Consider the following 20,124-nt stretch of genomic DNA (forward strand, 5'->3'; position numbering starts at 1 on the left):
CGCTCCCTCTGGCATCGACAAAAGCGGCTGCTTTCAAATACTAATATTGGCATTGCGCGCACCGACCCCGTGCCGGTGTCTGTCTCGGGCTTGGTATAGATCTCCCTGCCGCTGCTCCGGTGCTGGAGCTGATAAATGAGACCTCCCTATTCACAGACCAGTCATTTTCCTCCCTCCAGGAGCAGCAAGCAGCCCACTAGCGGGCCCGCTGCTCAGTCCATAAAGGAAACGAGGCAGTCAATGCACCATCAGCCCGGAATGAGGCTAGACCTTGTCACTCGTGCATGAGTGTGTCAAAGGCAACAGCTGCTCGTCTCCGTTCTTCATGTTCATCCAATGATTTTTCTGTTGATCCGGCTGGGGTTAGGGATGGGGAAGGAGAAGGGGATTATTCCCCTGATGAAGTTTTTCTTTTTGATTCCTCCCAACTGAATAGAAATAAATGGGATAATCATGGCGGGAGCAATGAGACAGTTACGGAATGTGTAATTAGAGCTTTACTTTGGTAGTGGTATGGAATAAACACTAAAAATCTATACTAAAATATCTATATCTAAGCCTCCAGTTAGCTCACTCAATCTGATGCTCGAGCCATTCTGATAAAACAGATCCCCATATTGAAGGGAAAAAATCCCACTCAGTGATGTTCACCATTTTGAAATTAATTAATTAAACTAAATTAATAGTGACAATGCATTACTATCCCGGACACTACTCAGCTCACTGACTTCTTCAGACCCACACCTTCTTAAGAGCGCCCTACTCCTCTTGAGAGTTGAACTGTGAGAAGAGGAACCTGTACTAGAAATCTGAGATCGGCTCTCCTTAAGTTTATTTTATTTTATTTTATTATTATTTTTTAAACCCTTACCTTCGGTCTTGGATTCAATACTGTGCATTGGATCCAAGGCAGAAGAGTGGTAAGGGCTAGGTAATGGGGGTCAAGTGACTTGCCCAGGGTCACACAGCTGGGAAGTATCTGATGCCACAATTGAACCCTCCCATGTTCCAAGCCAGGAGTACTTCCATGTTCCTCTTTGGAATGTGAAACTCAGAAAGGCATAGCTGCTACCTTCTAAGTTACTTTTAATTTTAGCTTCACTAATTTACACTACTATTATTAACCCAATTCAGCTAAAGAACAGTAACATCCCTCCACTCTTCCTCAGCTTCATGAAGGATAATATTCGGGAGAGTGGTCTGCTTTTAATAGAGAGTGACCTCAACCAGTGTCAGAGCCGTAAGCAAGCTTGATGCTCTTTCCTTTAGGAAAGATTTCACAGCCTTCAGAGGCCAAGATTCTAAAAAAGGAACTTCACTCAGAAGTGAGAGGAAGTTTTCAATATATGCCCCCATATAAGGCTGACATATAGCCATCTCTTTTTTATTTGTTGTTTTCCTCCTAAATGATATCATTCCCTCTGTCCCAAGGTGCTAGCCTTACTCCTTGCAAAATTACCTTATATTTACTTTGCAAAGATTTGATAGCAGGCATTGTCAAGAGAACATAAGACTTGGGGAAACGACGTTCTGATGGTCAGGTGGATACCCAGAATACCCCGAGTCTCAATTAAACTTGTATTTCTTGAGTCTGTAAAGATAGGCACTATGCCATGTAAAAAGGGGCACAAAAACAAACATGGTGATCCTGACACTCTACTTTTATTCTTGAACTAGTTTCCAAGATGATTTAAAAACAAAGCAAAACAAAACAAAAAACCTCTTCCTCTATCTTAGAATCAATACTAAGTATCAGTTCCCAGGCAGAAGAGTGGGACAGGCTAGACATTTGGGGTTAAGTGGCTTGCCCACAACTAGAAAATGTCCGAGGCCAGATTTAAACCCAGGATCTCCTGTCTCTAGCCTCTATTCACTGAGCTATCTAGCTTCCCCTTCAGTGATTCTTGAAATGGAATGAGCTACTGAAGTACCATCTCATACCTATCAAATTGTCTAACATGGCAGAAAAGGAAAATTATAAATGCTGGAGGGAATGCAGAAAAATTAGGACACTCCTGCACTGTTGATGGAGATATAAACTGGTACAACCATCGGCGAAAATAAATTGGAACTGTGCCCAAAGGGCTGCGAAACTGTATATATCTTTTGACTTAGCAATACAGCCACTAAGCCTTTATCCCAAGGAGAACAAAGAAAAAGGAAAAGAACATATATGCCCCAAATCTTTAGAGCAGCTCTTTCTGTGGTGGCAAAGAACTGGAAATGAGGGAATGTTCATCAATTGGGGAATGGTCAAATAAGTTGTGGTATATAAAGATAAAGAAAGTGACAGGGACAGCTAAATGGCTTAGTCCTGTAGATAGGAAGTCATAGGTTCAAATCTGGTCTCAGATTGTCAGCAGTGTGACCCTGAGCAAGTCACTTAACCCCAAATGCCTAGCCCTTATCCCTCTTTTCTTTTGGAACTAATACTTAATATTGATTCTAAGACAGAAGGTTAAAAAAAAGAAGAAAGAAAATATGACAGACATTAAAGAAAAATGTTTCGCAAGAGTTGGTCCTTATAAAAATGTTTCACAAGAACTGGTTCTTTCATAAGAGTTAGGACTTTAATTAATTCTGACTTTCACATTTTGCTATTTTTAAAAAATGTTACTGTGCCCCAACATCTCAAAGTCTGGAGAGGCAAGCGGGTCTCACAGGTCAGGCAGCTGATGGATAAGCCTGATTGCAAATATGGCCCCTTCTTGGCAAAAGCTTTTGATGTTTTTTGGAAGGCAGGGAGGAAAGAAGGCATGTACATAAAAAAACCAAACCAAAACAAAAAGCCTTCCTCCTGCACACATATATTTCATCAATTTGAGATTAATTCGGGTTAACAAGCTTCCTTTTTTTGAGGATGGAAATGCTCCCTGGCTTAAGCCTACAAGTCATAATTTTGTATCAATTAGAGATAAAAAACAAACAAAAACAACTCAGGGAGTTTTCATGAGCAGTAAACTCAATATGAATCACCCACATAACATAGCAACAAAGAAGATCAATGCCAAAGTAGACTTCATTAATAGAAATTAAATGCCCAGAAAGAGAGTTCAACTGCTAAAGATCTTTGAAAAATTGCAGAAAATGGTCTGACCACAGACATCTGGAATGTTCCGGTTTGGGCATCACATTTTAAAAAGGGGATTGACAAGAAACGAGGAGTCCAGAGAAGAACCACGTTACATTTAGAAAATTTGAAATAACCTAGGATGTTTAGCCTGGAGAAGAAAAGATTTCAAGGGAGACTGATAGCTGAATTCAAAGAGCTGAAGGTGTATGTGAATTAGAGTTTAGACTTGTTTTTACTTGGCCCTAAAAGAGTAAAACTAGAAACAAAAGGGGGAAGGGCTAAAGAGGTAAATTTAGCCTAGATAAAGAAACATTTCCCAACATATTTGTAGAAAAGTGGAATGAGTTGACCGAGTTAGGAAGATGAGTGCTACTTCAGTCTCAAACACCAATTTTGTGACCCTGGGCAAGTTACTTAATCTGGTTTGCCTCCATTTCCTCTTCTGTAAAATGAGCTGGAGAAGAAATATGGCAAACCACTCAAGTATCTCTTGACAAGAAGACCCCAAATGGGGTCAGAAAGAGTCAGACATGACTAAAACGATTGAATTGTGTCATCATTATCATAGGCATTCAAGCAAAGCCTGGATAATAAATTGCTCTGTCTCTTTTAGAAGGTGTTCTTGTTCACATATGGACTATGTTACATGACTTGTTTTGTTCAGTCATTCAGTCTCTGGGACCCCTTTAGGGGTTTTCTTAGCAAAGATCCTGGAGGGGTTTACCATTTCCTTCTCCAGACCTTCTAACTCTAAGATTCAGAACTTTTATGATGTGGAAAAGGGAGGTAATGGGGCATTGATCCTGATTTTGCCCATTCATTTATTGCCTGGAGCCCTGCATATTGGTGGAACATGGAACATCGTTTCTGTATTGCCCTAGAGGTTATCATTCCAGTTCTCCTTATCCTTCCCGGTCCACATTCGTCTAATATCCTTTGATTTAACCTTGTATTTGTTCCTGTAATTCCCTGTCTAGTTTCTCTCCCATTTTGGAAGGAAGAAGAGAGAAAGGAAAGGTTAGACTCTTCTCATGTGACTCTCTCCCTTAGCAAGTCCTCACCTCGTCTTCATTTTCCCCGCATTCTGGGGGGGGGCACCCCTAGAGTGCAGCCCTTTCCAAAGGTAACGGGCTCAGGCACAATCCAAGGATCAGACTTACTTGGCAGCAGCATCCTTTCTCAGCTGTTCGTGCTTCATTAGGAGATTTTTTCGGTCCTGGAATGCCTTCCTGACCTTGTACCCTTTGTAGACAGCTTGGATTTTGAATGCGGCAATGTCCTGGATGGCTGCTATTGACAGAGCCCCGTGTTCCAACATAAACTGAATGACTTCATGGTGCTCCCCAAGCAAAGCGTAATCAAGAGGTGTGTACCTAAAACAGGAAAATGATATTAAATCATGATGCAATTCAAGCTACATTCTGATGACAGGTAAGCCTACATGAGTGAGAATAATAATAATAATAATAATAATAATGCTTGCATGTATTCGGATGCGCACCACTCCAAGTCACCATTATGTAAAATACGGTTCTTGGTCTAGCCCAATGGAAATGCGCACTTCCAATTTGACTAAGGCTCCCACTTCTGGAGATTCATTATTCCCACCAATAAGGATCGAGTTGCCACAGTCAGTGGAACTCTCTGCCTGCCCCCTACTCAAATTGCAAACATCTACATGGACACGCTACAGATTCCCAGATTTTTAGCTCCTCATTTGAGCTTTTCTTCCTGTTAGACCTAACTCAAAGGGCCAAGCTACATGCACGGTCGAGGAAGGGGAAGCCAAGGAGTGGTATGGCCTGCCAACTCATGCTGCTTCCGTGACTTGTCTGGGGAAAGGATGAGGGAGAGGGAGGGAAGGAGGCAGGATGCTCACAACAGGCAAAGAGTAAGAGAAGAACGATTCTAGGACTTTTTAAAATTGTCAAGCAAAACATATTTCCATATTGGTCATGGTGTACGATGTTCTCCCAGTTCTGCTTATTCCGCTCTGAATTAGTTCCCGCAGATCTTTCCAGCTTTTTCTGAAATCATCCTGCTTATTGCCCAATACTATTCCATCAGTCACGTACCACAGTTGCTCAGCCGTTTCCCAATGGATGGACACCCCACAGTTTCCAATTCTTTGCCACCACAAAAGGAGCTGCTATAAATATTTTTGTACAAGAAGGTCCTTCCCTCTTTTTCATGATCTCTTTGGGATACAGAACCAGTAACAGTATTACCGTTTGGAATTTTCTAATATAACCCGTGGCTTAGAACACTATATTTTGGAACTCTTGGATCAGATTTGATTATGGGGATTTAAAAATAATTAGTCTTCAGGGGAAATCTCTCTAGTCCTCCAGACTCAAACCACCATCCTTTAGTCCCCATAGAAAGAAAAAGTGCTGGAGGTACAAAGAGGAGCCCTCAGTGGAGAGCCTTACCCTCCTGCAGGGACCTATATATAGTTTTCTAGACTGAAAATACTGCCTCAATGGTTGGGGCTTTCCTTCGAGGGAACTTTGAACTTAAGGTTGCTACAGAGTCAACTCCCTTTCAATTGGACTTGCTGAGTCCACATAGCTCAGGGTAATGGTGGAGGGAAGGGTGGGCTCTTCCACACTCAGACTTTTGGATACTTTCTCTCTTTCCTTGACATCTGTGACAGCATTCTTAATCAAAAAGCTAGACTGGAGAGCCTTGAATGTCAGACAAAACACCTTCAAGCAGGTGGTTTGTTTGACTGAATGAATCCCTTACTTATGGCTCTCTATGGACCCCGCTACAACTTTCCATGTCAAGAAATGACCCCAAATAACCCCAAGCTGATTCCCAGAACACCCTCTGTGAAGTATTCCTCATTCTTTAACAAGCTCATACATCATAACTATTTGGATAAGTCTGTGGTTTTTTTTTTTTTTGCCATCAGTTGGCCTCTGGCCTCCTTTTTTCTTAGATTTTCCTATGTTTTAGTGACATAGGAATAAATAAAATAGGAATAAATAAATGAAAACTCTTCTTCTTTAATTAGAGTCATTTTAAGGATTACATTTTTATATGCTGAGCAATTAATGTGGAAAGCAATGTCAAAAATCAGAAGGTATGAGGGTTGGAGAAAGCTATTTTTTTCTCCATGGATGTAATCTCCAGTTAACCCAGCCTGACCTTGTCCCAAATCCCCCCATATTTCTCCTGGGAGAGTTGCCCCATCTATTTAACCCTTCCTTAAGGGTATGAAAGAGAATAAGGCCTCAATCAATTTTTAATGCTCAGGTTAACCCCCTGAATCCTGGGTTCCCTTGGGATGAGTCTCTTTACTTCAGATTGCATTTTTCAAGTCTAGGACATAAATCCAGAAATAAAACATTTTGCTGTCCCTGTAATGATCATCATCATTAAGGATCATCAGTATTAGCCTTTTTATAACACTTTGAGGATTACAAAGCACCTTACATCTATTATGTCATCTGATATCACGATGAAGGGGCTATAAAAGATATTTTTGAGATAGTGAGAGGTAGTAATGACAGAGTAATGACAGGCTTTGGGGTCAGACCTGAGTTTCGGTCCTTCCTAAGACACTTATTAGCAGTATGACCTGGGCAAGTCACTTCACCTTTCCTAGCCTCAGTTTTATTTGTAAAATATCTCATAGAGTTGGGAAAATGAGACATAATGAGAAATTCCAAAGCACTATGTTTTTGTTATTCTTTTCCATTTGTTTCTTAGGGTTGCTTACAACTAGTTTCATGTGAGAAATGAACTGCATTTTAAAATAAGCATGCAAATAAAAATCCACACAATGGTATAGAAGCAACTAAGTATCTCAGTGGATAGAAGAGTGAGAAGATATGAGTTCAAATACTGCCTCAGGTGTTTATAAGCTATGTCACTCTGCATGAATCACTTGTCCTCTTTTCCTTATTTTCCTTATTTGTAAAATTGGGGGGGGGGTCATACTCAATGGCCTCTAAGTCTCTTCCAGCTCTACATTTAGGATCTTATTATTATATGTAGTGTTTAAGAGACATGACCTGAAGTCAGAAAGACGTGGGCTCTATCCCTGCCTCTGACACTTACTGGTTGTGTCTCCCTTGTACAGGTCTTAGTCTTTCAGGCAATTCTTTAAAACTTTAAATTGCTGATATGCATAGTTAGGGAGTTTCCATTTAAGGAGTTCTTTATATCAAGATATCACGGAGCTGGACCAAAGACAAAAAAAATACAGAAACAAGGGACTTGATCAACCTTTCAATAATTTTAATATGTATAATGTAAATTTAATTACACACAGCCTTTCATGAATAAGGTATCCAAATTTTTATGCTTAAAAGGTCAGAGTACCCTAGATAGCCTATTGTTGTTCAGTCATTTCAGTCATGTCTGACTCTTTGAGACCCCATGTTGAGGTTCTCTTGGCAAAGTAACTGGGGCACTTTGCCATTTCCTTCTCCAATTCACTTTACAGATGAGAAAACTGAGGCAAATAGTAGGCCACATAGTTAGTAAGTGTTTCAGGTGGGATTTGAACTCAGGAAGATGAATCTTCCTGACTTCAGGTCTGGCACTTTCCCCCTGTATACTATATAGGTAGATATGGTTATCCCAACCTGCTTTGTTACTTCTGGTTATAGGGCTTTACTTGGCTGAATTTTGCCTCTACCTCCAGAACCCCAGAACCCCAGTTATCTCATTTGATGGAAAAATAGACCCGAGAAGATCAGAAAGAAGCTCTGGGTTGATTCTGCTACGATAGAACAAAGAAGCCCAGTAGAGAAGTAAGATGAAATTGAAGTGCATTCAGCAAATTGACCACACTGTGATTATCGTCATGGAGACTGTCTTCATCCCAAATTCAATCCTGTAACATTCAAGGACAGTGAATATTAGTGCTGGTATCAGAGTGTGGCTGTCAGGCAGTTATTGACTGAAAGCCAGCGGCCGTAGACAAAAATGATGCCTACATAGTCCATCAAGCGAAATGGTTAGTGTCAATGCATGAGAAGATAAAATTAAGACCTACTTGATGGTAACCAGGAAGGATGCAAAGCAGATAAAGACAAGAAGAAGAGACACAATTGGACTTGCCACATAAGGATTGGTGGATGGGATGATTAGGGTGCCTAAACTGAAATGTCAGGAAGAATAAAGGCAAAGGCAGAGCACTGAAAACCACACATCTTGGGATGGAGCTGACGGAACATTAAATGGGCCCGGGGCTCTGCCATTTGAATTTCACAACTTGGGGCAAATTTTCCCTGCAATTGAGGCATGTTGCCTACAGAGGGGGTGGTACATTGCTTGGATTCATGTGGTCCCTCATGCAGAACTGTCTGCCCTTGGACAAGTCTCTGTGGGTCAGTTTCCTCCTCTATGAAACCAGATGGTCATTCCCAGTTATAAGATGCTGTGACTTACTTTAGTAAGTAGACAACATGGTTTGTTGTTCAGTCATTTCAACCATATCAGACTTTTCGTGGCAAGGATACTGGAGTGGTTTGCCCCTTTCTTCTCCAGCTCATTTTTTAAAGATGAGGAAGTGAGGCAGGGTTAAGTGACTTTCTCAGGGTCACATAGCTAGTATGTGTGTGAGGCCAGCTTTGAGCTCAGGAAGATGAGTCTTCCTAACTCAGATCTGGCACTCTATCTACTGGGTACCATCTAGTGCCACCACGGGTATAACAGTGTGGAAGAAATGTATTAAACTTGTCTGTTGTGAGTTTGGGGAAAGCACCTCCCCAGAAATTGTAGGCTTATGGGTCAAATAAATGTTGCCTGTGGGACTGTGTAAATAGACATGTCTTTTTACGTTTGATTCCTTTCTTTCTTTTTTTTTAGACCCTTACTTTCTGTCGCTTTGTATCAATTCTTAGGCAAAAGAGTAGTAAGGGCTAGGTAATGGGGGTTAAGTGACTTGCACAGGGTCACACAGCTAGGAAGTGTCTGAGGTAAGATTTGAACCCAGGATCTCCCATCTCCAGGCCTGGCTCTCAATTCACTGAGCCACCTAGTTGCCCCAGTCTGATCCCTTCTTGAACTGATAATTAATTTAGGAAATGATGAAATAGTTGAAGGCACACCCCCTTTTGGGGGTTTTCACCAGGAAAGACCACAATGGCACAGGGAAACTAGGATGCCATCACTCACTAATAACCACAGAAGGTATGAGGACAATCAGCATAAAAAGTACAAAGACAAATGGTGAAAGGGGGACAGAGGCAGATGGTGTGGAGACAGGGGATGGGATGGTGAAGAAAGCAGGCAACATGAAGACGAGGAAGGGGAGAGGCAGAGAACTGTGAATTTACTCTAAAAACCTCGGATTAGAGATGGGTGCACGAGGGTCCAATGGAGAGGGAAGAATCTGGGGGGCAAGGCAAGAATTCAAGGTCTCGTTTTTGTAGGGTTTTGGGGGGAATAGATGACTCTTATCTGTGCCACCTTGGGGTTAGTTCAATAACATATCCAAAACATCTCAGAATAGTTGATAAAACTTTAAATTGAACACATCTACATCATTTTGAAATTATCAGCTCCTTTTGTTGATCTGCTTAAAGTGGATGTCTGGAATTTACCTGGGATTTACCCATCAGAGGAACACCAAAAGGCTAGCCAGCTTCTATTGACAGCACATACTACTAGGATGCAAATACTGGTTAATATAGAATACAATTTGTAAATTTTGCTCCCTTGCTCTTTGGTACAGTTGGGATAAGATTTCCAGGTTTCCCTTGGTAATCTTATTCCTGCTATTGCCCCTTTAACTGGCTATTTATAAACTGATTAACTGTATTGGCCTTGAAGTAGGGTAGGGGGCGGTCAGGGGGACGCACACATTTAACACACATTTCAAAGGGAGGCTTCTGCTGCCTCAGACCTAAACCTTGGGTCTCACCTAGACATATTAATGGTCTGATGAAATTTACTACAAGGAAACAACCCTCTGTGGAACAGACCAGTTCTTGGACAACACCAAAGTTATTCCAAAGTTAAGACATTTTCCGCTCACCACCCGGACCATCTGACATCCCATCCCGATTACCCAACTTCCAAAATAAAGTGGCCTAGTCGCCTTATTTCATAGGCTCTGTTTGCCACCTGCCCTAAAGTTGTGTAAAATCCTATATATGTTTATATTTCCCTCTGTTCTGCGAAGCTGTAGCCACCTGGCAATGGTCCATCTGCCGATGCTAATTAAACTTTTTATCTTCGTCTTGTCTCTTGATTTATTGACCTCCAGTCAAACCTAGGTGGAAGGAATCACTCCCTAGGATGATCTTAGGAGCTCTGGGCTGAGGAATTCCCCAACAAAAGCTAAGACCTGAATTACAATCAGATATTTTTCACCATGTCCTTGTTTTAATCAACAATATAACTGACATTGAGACAGGTTCAAAAAGCAAACAATGAGCTATAAATTATCTTGACCAGAAAACTTTTTAAGGAAAGAAGCACCTGGGTACAAGTTAGTACTTCAACTGCATCCCTTCTCTGACACTAGTACTGTGATCATAGGCAAGTTATTTAACATTTTCAAGGGTCAGTTTCCTCATCTGTAAAATGGGGATAATGTGGTACCTACTTAGGTTGTTAAGAAGAAAGACCTTTGTCGAAAAATCTTGTTTTAAAAAATAAATGTTAAGTTGTTACTACTGCCAGTCAACATTTTGTTATTCCTGGCTCGTCACCTTTCCATTTTTCTTCCTTATTGGCTTTAAAAAGAAAAAGCTCTATCTTTTTCTCAGTTGGTTAGTCTTAGACTTTTGGACATCAGGAGACCAAGTTGCCATAGTTTCGCTTCTTGTCAAAACTCTTCCAGAAGAGAAAGTAAGTTATAATGAAGAGAGGGCTGGATGAGGAGACTTAGGTTCTAATCCTGACCCTAAAATTCATTGAGCAGCAGATAGAATGTCAGGCCTGATCTTTCTGAGTTCAAATCTGGATTCAGATACTTACTTGTGTGACCCTGGACTAGTCACATATATTGTGGTTGCCTCAGTTCTTCATCTGTAAAATGAGCTGGAGAAGGAAATGGCTAGCCACTCTCTTTGTCAAGAAAACCCCCAATAAGTTGGACATGGCCAAATAAGAACAAAACTTAGCTTTCTAAACTTTCTGAGTCTTAATTTCCTTATCAGTACAATGGGGATATTTTAGTGTTTGTACTTCTTGCCTCACAGAGATCTTGTAAGGATCTCTGCTATATTGATGCCAGCTACCATTTTGCAGTTGTTAATTATCCAAATGAGATATATTGATTCTTGGTGTTTGTCTTTTATACAGGCAACTTGGTGCATTAGTTTCATTTGCTGTTTCAAATAACTGCTGTGTATTGGACCTAGACACTCTCCTTTCTTAGAGAAATGAATGAAATTTTTACTGATCTCTGTGGGGTGTAGAACCATTGGCTAATGGAAGGAAGAGTAATGGGTGTTCTGCCTGATCTTCCCCGTGCAACTAAAGCAATTCCATGCATGTTATTTTCAGGTAAATTTAAATTATAGAAAGGGAAGAATGGGGGAAGGAGGTTTGAAAAGCATCTCTGGGAAACAATGGCAGAAAAGAGGAAGAAAAGGTAGGTACTTTTGTCCATTTTGATTGAGCTTTCCTTTTCTAATTGTTTGCTAACTCATTTAACCAGAGCCTACATGTTTTTTTGTCTCTTGTTCCATTTTGACCTGAAAACCTTAAACTCTGACCTTAATTTTGCTCCTTGGATTTAGAGTAGGCCCATGTGTTCTCTTTCTACACTCATGGGAGCCCCCACTGCAAACACCTCCTGCCCCAACTATATATATCATACCTTGTATGCGCCAAACCCTAGTCCTGAGCCTGGCTATGGTCCTCTTGCTGATCCTGCAACTAATTGACATTCTGTTTCTTCATTTGTAAAATGAGAGAGTTGGATTAGAGATGCTTGTAAAAATTCTATGGTTGTCAGTTGCCAGTGTAGGTGGAGCTGACCACAAAACATTTTTCTCCCTTTGTTCAAGTTCTGTTCAGGGTCATTTTCACTGATTTTAAAGCAGTTCATTTCTCTGTGACAATATGGAAACATGTCTGTAGGAGTTTTTTTTTTTTCTCCTTAGCTAGAAGCAAGAATGTAGATTAAGCAAGTTGATAAATTTTCATTTTACCTTTCTTCATTGTTTTCCATCTGATTGGGAAAAGCTGCAAAACTGAGTAACAATTTTATAGCATCAAGGTATCCATTGTTACAGGACCAATGTAGCGCTGTTCTGCCCTGTGAACAAGAACAAAAAGCAAACACTTCTAAAGCAAAAGGGTTTTTAAAAGAATGTTATTGTGATAACTTAAGAAGATAGATATCTGCATGTATTTTCAATTTAAACAGCAGAAATGTCTAGGAGTGGGTGTGGGGAAGGAAGAGAAGGAAGGGATAATAAAGAAACTAGATCTCAGAAAGACTGCTTTTAATACAATTGGAAAGAAGCAAGCATATACGAATACCTACTCTTTGCTAGGAACCAAGTACTAAGAGTTTTATGAACATAATCTCACTTGATTCTCACTACATCCCTGGAAGTAGGGGCTATTATTATCCCCATTTTACAATGAAGGAAACTGAGGCAGGAAGAGATTGACTAACTTGTCTAGGATCATAAACTGGTAAATGTTTCAGGCTGGATTTGAATTTAGGTCTTCTTGATGTTGGGCAATAGTTTCTCTCTCTCTAACTCTTACTTTCTGTCATTGTAGAATCTCTAAGACAGAAGGGCAAGGGCTAAGCAAATGCAGTTAAGGGACTTGCCTAGGGTCATATAGCTAGGAAGTATCTGAGGCCAACTTTGACCAGTCCAGACCTGATGTTCTATTCACTGTGATACCTAGCTACTCTTGAGGGATAGTCTTTAAAAAAAAAAAACCCTTGATGAAGGCAATCTTTACCCTTGGGTCAGTTTAAAATTTTTTTTAAACAGCTAAAAATATTCAGAATCAATTATGGAAAAAAGGTACATAGATAACTAGACTCTCCAAGAGGAGACAATGAAGACCTGAGGCTTTCTTAGACTCCTGAAACCTGCCTTAGTGGCTAGTTTCCCAAGGCGATCTCTTGGTTGGAGACAACACCCATGGAATGTATAAGCTCAGAGGCAGGATGAGAATGGAATGAGGAATTTCTTTGGCATCTGTTGTTCAGTCTTGGCCCACTCTTTGTGACCCTGTGGACCATAGTCCATCAGTACTGTCTATGGGGTTTTCTTGGCAAAGATACTGGAATGGTTTGCTATTTTCTTCTCCAGTGGATTAAAGCAAGCACAGGGTAGGTATGGGATTAGCCCTAGGGTTCCACAGCTAGGAAGTATCTGAGGCTAAGTTTGTTCTCAAAAAGTCTTTCTGGGGGCAGATGGGCAGCTCAGTGGATTGAGAACAAGGCCTAGAGACGGGAGGTCCTGGGTTCAAATCTGGTCTCAGACACTTCCCAGCTATGTGACTCTGGGCAAGTCACTTGATCCCCATTGCCTAGCCCTTACCACTCTTCTGCCCTGGAACCAGTACACAGTATTGATTCCAAGATGGAAGGTGATGGTTTATAAAATAAAAAAAAAAAGTCTTTCTGCTCCAGGTCCAGTGTTTTCCACAATAAGCCATCTAATTGTTCAAATGAGAAAACCCTTTATAGGTCAGCACCTTCTCTGCAACTCCTACCTTGTCTTAGAGAGATGCCTGAAGAAATTAGACTTCTTGTTCAAGGTCACAAAACCAGAATAAGTCAGAGGTGGGACTTGAACTCAAATCTTTCTGATTGTAGACTTCCAGTCTACACTGTCCCTTAAATTCCACTAGGCATTGAATTAAAAACAAACAAACCAAACAAAAACTCCAACAAAGCAATAATTTTACAGCAATATCACATCCAAGTTTGTTCTCTTATTTGACATAATTGATGTATTTTTGAAAGTTCTTGTCAATCAAATAGAAATCCAACACAGGTTGTTTTCATGGACTTGCGCTGGAGCCCATTTTCTTCATTTCTGATTGGCTTTAAAAATTTTTTTTAATTAAATTTTTATTTTTAAAATCCTTACCTTCCATCTTGGAATCAATACTGTGTTTGATTCCAAGGCAGAAGAGTGGTAAGGGCTAGGCAATGGGGGTCAAGTGACTTGCCCAGGGTCACACAGCTGGGAAGTGTCTGAGGCCAGGTTTAAACATAGGACCTCCCATCTCTAGGCCTGGCTCTCAACCCACTGAGCCACCCAACTGCCCCTTCTGATTGGCTTTTGATGAGTACTGTGTTGTTTGCACATTGGTATTTCAGTCGCTACAGCTTAATCACTGACTTGGCTCTACTCGACTCTATAGCCACTAGTACATGGTGGAGATTGTGATAAGACTGGAAGCTCTTTGAGGGCAGGGATAGTTCATCTTTGTATCCTTTCTCCATCCCCACAGTGCCTAGTATGCCTGGCGTGGTCACAGGAGGTATTTAACAAATATTTGTTTAATGAATGAATGGAGAAAAGATTTGTTGTGACAGGAAAATTTTAATGTCTATCATATATAACATATGTAATTATAAATATATAATTTGAGTTATATTATCACATGTAACATTCAATTATTTAATTTTTAACCCCCCTAAGAAAGTCTCCAGATATAAGAATGCTAAAATAAACTGAATATTTTATAGTTAAAAAAATACCCAATCCCTACCTCTTTGTCTTGTATGTTAGGATCTGCATTATTTTCCATTAGTAAGGCCATGCAGTTAATATAGCCCCCATATGCAGCACACTGCAAAGGGGTTCTTCCTGCATAATCTTGAACATTTGGATTGATTTTATTTTCAATCAATATTTGACACACATCAGCATTTCCTCCCAGTGCTGCCCAGTGCAGGAGAGAATGGCCATCTTGGTCTACTAGATCGACCCTTGCTCCACCTGTAATAAGAAAAACAAAAGAGATTTAAAACATCTAATAACCCCCCCCCAAAAAAAGGAAGCCCGGTGGAGGGGGACCAAATGCAGGCCATGGACACTACATGGGTTGCTGTCCCATCTATGACATCTCTAGCTGAGTCAATTAACATTTCAACAGCTCTGAGCAACTTTGTAAGACTATAATTTGTAGAACAGATGCCACTCTATGTTGGTACGAGGCGTTTCTTCGCCAGTAATTCCTTATTCTATCCTATCCTATCCAGCCCCTCCACTCACATCCTTCCCTTCCAAAAAAAGAAAGAAACAACAAATAAACCCAGAAAACTATCTGGGTCATCAGAAAAGAGTGAAAGAGGAACAGTCAAAAGACTGAATGGATGAATTCCCAGACCTTGGTAAAATGAAATTCTGTGTTCAAGATACTGAATAAAATATCAGCATTGAAATATTCCAGTTTCCCAGGTTATTTCTTTGACTAAAGAGTATGTTGTCTCTAGAGTCCGTGCAGTTTAGTGGATAATCTGCTGGGCTTGGAATCCTAAAGACCTGAGTTCAAGGCTTACTTCTACCACTTACTAACATGTATCTGGGCAAGTCACTTAACCTGCTCGTGCATTAGCCCTCTCTCAAGGACACAAGGACTCTCTGCTAAGTCACAGACTCATTGTGGTCTCTATTGCTGGTGGGAGTCTCCATACCAGGAGATCATCATCCTTTCAAAAATCACAGATCCCCCTTTTATATGGGTAGTTCTTTGATTTAAAATATGTCTATCTGACTCAGAAGTAAATTAGAAGTTAAAACCTCAATTTGATTCTATTCCCTTTCAGGCCTACAGACCTCTCTTAGGCCATTTGGTGAAAATCTCTAAGCATAAAGGTCTCATTTGCATGGTGGCCCTCAAGTGAGCTAAGACTGTAAAAGGAGGATAATAATAGCATCTTCCTCACAGGGTAATTGTGAGATGGGATGGAATAATGCATGTAAAACTCCTTGCTAACTTTAAAGCCCTATATAAAAGGAATTATTATTCTTTATTATTATTCATATTATTCTTTAGTAAGAGGCAGCTCGGTGTAGTAGACAGAACTGACCTTGGAACTAGGACTCTCTGGATTTAAGTCCCATCTGACACAGACTGGTTGTGGGCACCTGGGTAAATCTCAGTGCCCTAGGGAACTCTCTAAGACTGCATTTCAGTGAGGTTGCTGACCTATTTAGTGGAGGGAGTTTTCTCATCTGGGAGTCCTCTAAACCAATGAAATCACTGGTTCAGTTCCTATTCCTATCACAATAGAGATATTCTTATACAATAACCAGGATACTTTGATTGTCAATCCCCTTCAATCAATCGACGTACATTTATTAAAACTCCTACTATGCGCCAAATACAAAGAAATACAAGGTTACTTTTATTCTCCTTGTCCCCTGTCTCCCTGATACCAAAACACACGTTGAAAAAGGAAATGAAAAAACATCCTGTCCAATTTTTTTAGAGGTTTGGTGACACACAGCTTACCTTCCTGCTGTACTTTGAAGACTTTCAGCATTTGTTTGTCTAAAAGATCGATCAAACAATGATTTCTTTCCATGTATGCACTCTTAAAATATCAATGGAAAATCAACAGTCTGCACACAGTATGTGCTCGATAAATTCTTCACAAATGAATGAATGAAAATACAGTCTCTCTCTCACAAAGAACTCAAAAAGCTTACAAGACAGCTAGAGGCATTAATGAAAAAGGTGTTTCTATTTAAACATCTTGTTTACATTTTGCTGGAAATGTTTAGCTCTGGATGAGGGCTACAGACTCTGCTTGAAAATGATTTCTGAATAGCCCTCTTGTGGGAGTAATTGGAAAAGTTGCAGGTTGCAAATGATAAGAAAAGAAATTCTGTTGAGTGAAAAGTTGAATTATTATTTTTTTTAACCCTTACCTTCTGTCTTAGAATCAATATTGTGTATTGGTTCCAAGACAGAAGAGCAGTAAGGGCTAGGCAATGAGAGTTAAGTGACTTGCCCAGGATCACACAGCTAATAAAATGTCAGAGGTCAGATTTGAACCCAGGACTTCCCATCCCTAGGCCTGGCTCTCAATCCACTGAGCCACCCAGCTGCCCCCAAATGATTACTTCTGAAGTCTCTTCCAATTCTGAAATTTCAAGAGTCCAGGTATTTTATAAAGGATGTTACCAGTAGGGTCCCAACAATGTTCTCATGCATTTTTTTTTTGTGAAGCTCATTGATGAGATTTACAAATGATGGATTGTCTCAGTAATGGATTGATTATCAAGGCATTTAAGATTTTGAAGTTGTGACTAGTTTATATATAGATTTATAACTGAGCTTCACCTTAGGATTTAGCCTTTAAAAGAAGAGAGGGAGATCAAAATGTCCAGAGAGGAAAGGGACTGAAGGTCAGGCGTGTATGTCTAATGCAGAGAACCTTGTAGCTCCAGGGATGACAGAGAACAGAGACAATGGTGGAGCAACCAAGGAGTTTCTAGCATCAATTAAGAGATGTAACTGAGCATGAGAAACAAAGCAATGATGTAGAAGAAGAAACCTGAGTTTTATCTTTCACTGGCAGGTTGAGTCACACTGAAAGTCTGTAATAATTAAAACAATATTTTTACCCAGATATATATTTTATAAAGTTTATTGGAAAGGGTAGACAACATTCCTATAAGTAATCTGACCGGATGGTGCCTAGCCTGCCAGTCTCTTCCTCATTCCTTCCTCTCCTGCCTGCTCTGTCTCTTCTCCATTCTCCCTCTCAATTCTCCCCGGTTCTCCCCAAGCAGCCCCCAACTTTGACTTTTATTGACACATGGAATGTACACAGATGCAACCCTGGCACAACTGTGATATGTCAGGAATGTTTGATAGACAGGTAAAGTTACTCAGGAGGGGGAGGGAATGAGCTTCCTGTACACAAGACTAAGTCTAGAGAAAGCTGATGGCTCTTCATTGACATCAAGTGCTTCCTCCAGGCAAGGGAGTCCTCTCAGGAAAAACTACGAGTCAAGAAGAATGAAGAATTCCCTGGAAGCTGGAATAGCCTAACACCAGGGTGGTACTAGTTCTGAGCACTGTTTAGGTCTTTAAAGGACATAGAGGTCAATTGGAAAGTAAAGGGAATTTGTCTTGCCTATTTATAGGCTCATAAATGAGTTTTTTGTTATGTTAAAGCCCCCAAGATGGAAATTAATTCACGAAATCTCAGAACTTTTCTTCTGAGACATGAGTCACAATTGTATGCAAATTTATTCAAATAAATTCTATCATCTGAAAAGATCTACTGGAAATAGAAAGAAAAGAAAAATGAAGAAATTAAAAAAAAATAAAGGGGAAAGTTGCTTTTCTTATTATGAAAACTCCCCATCAACTTTGACCCAATAATTCCATTTCTAGGTTTATGCCCCAAGGTTATGGACAGCAAGAAAAACCTCTATGTATGACAGCATACTCAGAGCACAACTATTTGTAACATCAGAAAGTTGGAAATAAACACTGTCCCCAACGACTGGAGAATGACTGAACAAATTATGGTATATGAATATAATATAATTTTATAGCTCCAAAGGAAACAAGGACTATGAAGGATTCAAAGAAATATGGGAAGATTTATATGAAGTGATAGAATTAGAAGAAGAACTAAAAGAATAATAACTATAACAATATAAATGAAGGCAACTTTAAATGGCAATAAAACATCAAATACAATGAATGTGGTATACATACAATGGATGGTACTAACATTAAAGAGAAAGCAGCATGGTAACCTGGAGAAGCAAATGGCAACCACTCCAGTATCTTTGCCAAGAAAACCTCAAAAGGGGTCATAAAGAGTCCAACACAACTGAAACCACCCAACAACAACAATAAAAACATATGTTGAGCTATTATTGAGTCAAAAAAATCCCTATACTTGTTTAACTATTTTAAGGAGTCGCTATGCCACTTATGGGTTTAATTGCGAGTTTGTTGGAATTTGGATGCTGTGTTGAAAGAAAATTTAACTTTTTGCTTTCTCTTCCACTTTGTATGGAGAAAGAAAGAAAGGAGTTCAACATATTTTAGAAGGATAAGCTAGGGCCATCTTTGTACTGATTTAGAGTAATCCAAAGAGAGTGAATTGACAACTCTTAACTAGGACATGAAGACGATTACTAGTCCCAGTGTAAAAGTTGCTCAAAGTACTCTGAGGCTAAGGTAAGCAAGCACTTGAGGACAGACGTTTAGAGGTGGCCTTTAACTTCAAGCTAAAAACTCAGGAAAAGTAGGACCAGTGAGAAAAACAAACTGTAGCTCAGGTAGTCTTTCAAAAATTTCCTTGAAATTTAAGCTTTGAAACCAATGACTGGCTAATATTATTCAAGTTTAGCTGTTATAAGGGAGCAGTAGGCTATAGAGCAGGGGTCCCCTCAGACCATTGGAGGGCCGGACTATAAAAAAAAATGAACAAATCCCTATGCACACTGCACATATCTTATTTTAAAGTAAAACAAAACAAAATGGGACAAAAGACAATATTTAAAATAAAGAACAAGTAAATTTAAATCAACAAACTGACCAGTATTTCAATGGGAACTTGTGCATCTGGGGGAGAATGAGGGCCATTGTATTACCATATTTCCCTGAAAATAAGACATTGCCTTATATTCATTTGACCCCCCCAAAACAGGAAGTATCTTATAAAACACCCAGTGGCAGTGGTGGGCTTCTCACAGTAGAGGCTCATCGCTGATGTCACAGGCCAGATCACTGCTATCTGATGCCTGTATACAGTACTGGTGGCAGTGCTGGGCCTGTGACACTGTTTGCCACTGTCTGGGATAGCGGAGGCTGTAGCACTGGCTGTGATGGGCCTGTCACACCTTGCACAGGCTCATCACTGCCACCACTATGCCAGGCAGCAGTATACACAGTGCGGAATCCCCTCCCCCAGGTCACCGCTCACCATGCTGACGTTGTCCATTGTGCAGCCACATAATCCTTTGCGCAGTGCCTCATTTTTGTTCAGTTACTCTCAGAACAAGGTGCCAGGCAAAGGATTATGTCACTGGAAGTAGTACTGTACGTGAGCAATGCTGCGCTTTGTGGTGCCGCCACATGCAGTGCTCCTCTCACTGACCACCAATGAAAGAGGT

The 20,124-nt window shown here is 40.3% G+C and overlaps 1 protein-coding gene across 3 annotated transcripts in view; it reads right to left on the bottom strand.

Moving 5' to 3' along the window:
• The window catches only part of INVS (inversin), a 233,030-nt gene that overhangs the window by 32,577 nt on the left and 180,329 nt on the right, over positions 1-20,124 (bottom strand). For all 3 annotated transcript variants that reach the window (XM_007498992.3, XM_001364441.4, XM_056805897.1), the window contains exons 10-12: positions 14,741-14,970; positions 12,199-12,305; positions 4,234-4,446 (exon numbers count right to left, since the gene is read on the bottom strand). In XM_007498992.3, the coding sequence (XP_007499054.2) occupies positions 4,234-4,446; positions 12,199-12,305; positions 14,741-14,970 (550 nt within the window). The remainder of the gene's footprint in view (positions 1-4,233; positions 4,447-12,198; positions 12,306-14,740; positions 14,971-20,124) is intronic.

This window comes from Monodelphis domestica, chromosome 7 (genome assembly GCF_027887165.1).
Source record: "Monodelphis domestica isolate mMonDom1 chromosome 7, mMonDom1.pri, whole genome shotgun sequence".
In the NCBI taxonomy this organism is placed as follows: Eukaryota; Metazoa; Chordata; class Mammalia; order Didelphimorphia; family Didelphidae; genus Monodelphis; species Monodelphis domestica.